Source organism: Parus major, unplaced genomic scaffold (assembly GCF_001522545.3).
Source record: "Parus major isolate Abel unplaced genomic scaffold, Parus_major1.1 Scaffold329, whole genome shotgun sequence".
Lineage (NCBI taxonomy): Eukaryota > Metazoa > Chordata > Aves > Passeriformes > Paridae > Parus > Parus major.
This window is the reverse complement of record NW_015379279.1, coordinates 69868-70890: the sequence shown is the minus strand read 5'-3', so window position 1 is coordinate 70890 and position 1023 is coordinate 69868. Positions and strand designations below refer to the sequence as shown.

Below are 1023 nucleotides of genomic sequence, written 5' to 3'. Positions count from 1 at the left end.
CAGCCCTGACAGAACAAACCAAAACCCCCGGAGTCTCACAAACCCCACCCGAACCCCCGGGGGCTCTTCCGGCTCCCAATTTTGGCAGAAGTTGCCTCAATTTGTTCTTTTCACCCCCGAGGGATGAGAGGGAGGGAGGAGCATCCAAACCCCCCCGGATCCAGGGATCGCTCCCTGAATTTCCCCCCCTCGGGGGATCCTTTAGGGCTGGGGTGGATTTTGGGGCGAGGCGAGGAGAATTTATGATTTATTTCATTTTTTTCCCCCCCCTCCCCTCCCCGATACGAACCTGCGGGCACCGGCAGCGAGGATGATGAAGGCGGGGAGGAAGAGGACGGAGCCCGAGAGGTTTTCCTGGATTTCTTCTCCTTCATCCAAGGGAATTCGGCTGCCGAGGGGCCGGGCCGAGCCGGGGGCTGAGGCTGGGGAAGGCCATGGGATGCTCGTTTTTGGCTCCTCGGTCTCTCCGAACAAGGATTCAGGCTCTGGAGGACGCTTTGCTCAAAAGGAGGAGGAATTAACGTCGAGTCCTTGATTGATGAAGTTTGAAATGTCTCCAGGACAGCGGGGAGAGACGTCAGGCACTCGGCGAGCGAGGGCTGGCTATTTATAAACCCGATCTCCCTCTCAAATTCAAAATTCATGGCTTTTCCAGGGCCTTTAAAAAGCGGGAGGGAGGCGGGGGAGAGGGAGGAGGAGGAGGAGGGGGAGAGGGAGAGGAATGTGAAGGCCCCGGGTTGTGATGGCGAGGATGATGAAGGTCCTCGGGCTGTTTATAATTGTTATATCGCCGATAAATCCTGGCGGAGGGGGGACCTGGCTCTGCTAAACTCGAGGATTGCAGCCAATTCTTCGTCACGTGGGAGGCCCTGGCCAATGGCAGGCGGGGCCTGGTGGCATCCAGAAATCATTATTTTCTTTAATTGATCTCAAATAATTAAAAATACAGCCCGGAGAGAGAGAGGGAACCCCAGAAATCCAACACGGCCCAGCAGCACCCCAGAATTAACATTTATTTTATTT

The 1023-nt window shown here is 55.4% G+C and overlaps 1 protein-coding gene across 1 annotated transcript in view; it reads right to left on the bottom strand.

Moving 5' to 3' along the window:
- HOXB2 (homeobox B2) overlaps positions 1-1007 on the bottom strand; it is a 2683-nt gene extending 1676 nt beyond the window's left edge. Inside the window, exon 1 of the mRNA XM_015616026.2 lies at positions 290-1007. Coding sequence (XP_015471512.1) covers positions 290-644 — 355 coding nt within the window. The 5' untranslated portion in view covers positions 645-1007. The remainder of the gene's footprint in view (positions 1-289) is intronic.
- Positions 1008-1023: the final 16 nt, after the last annotated feature.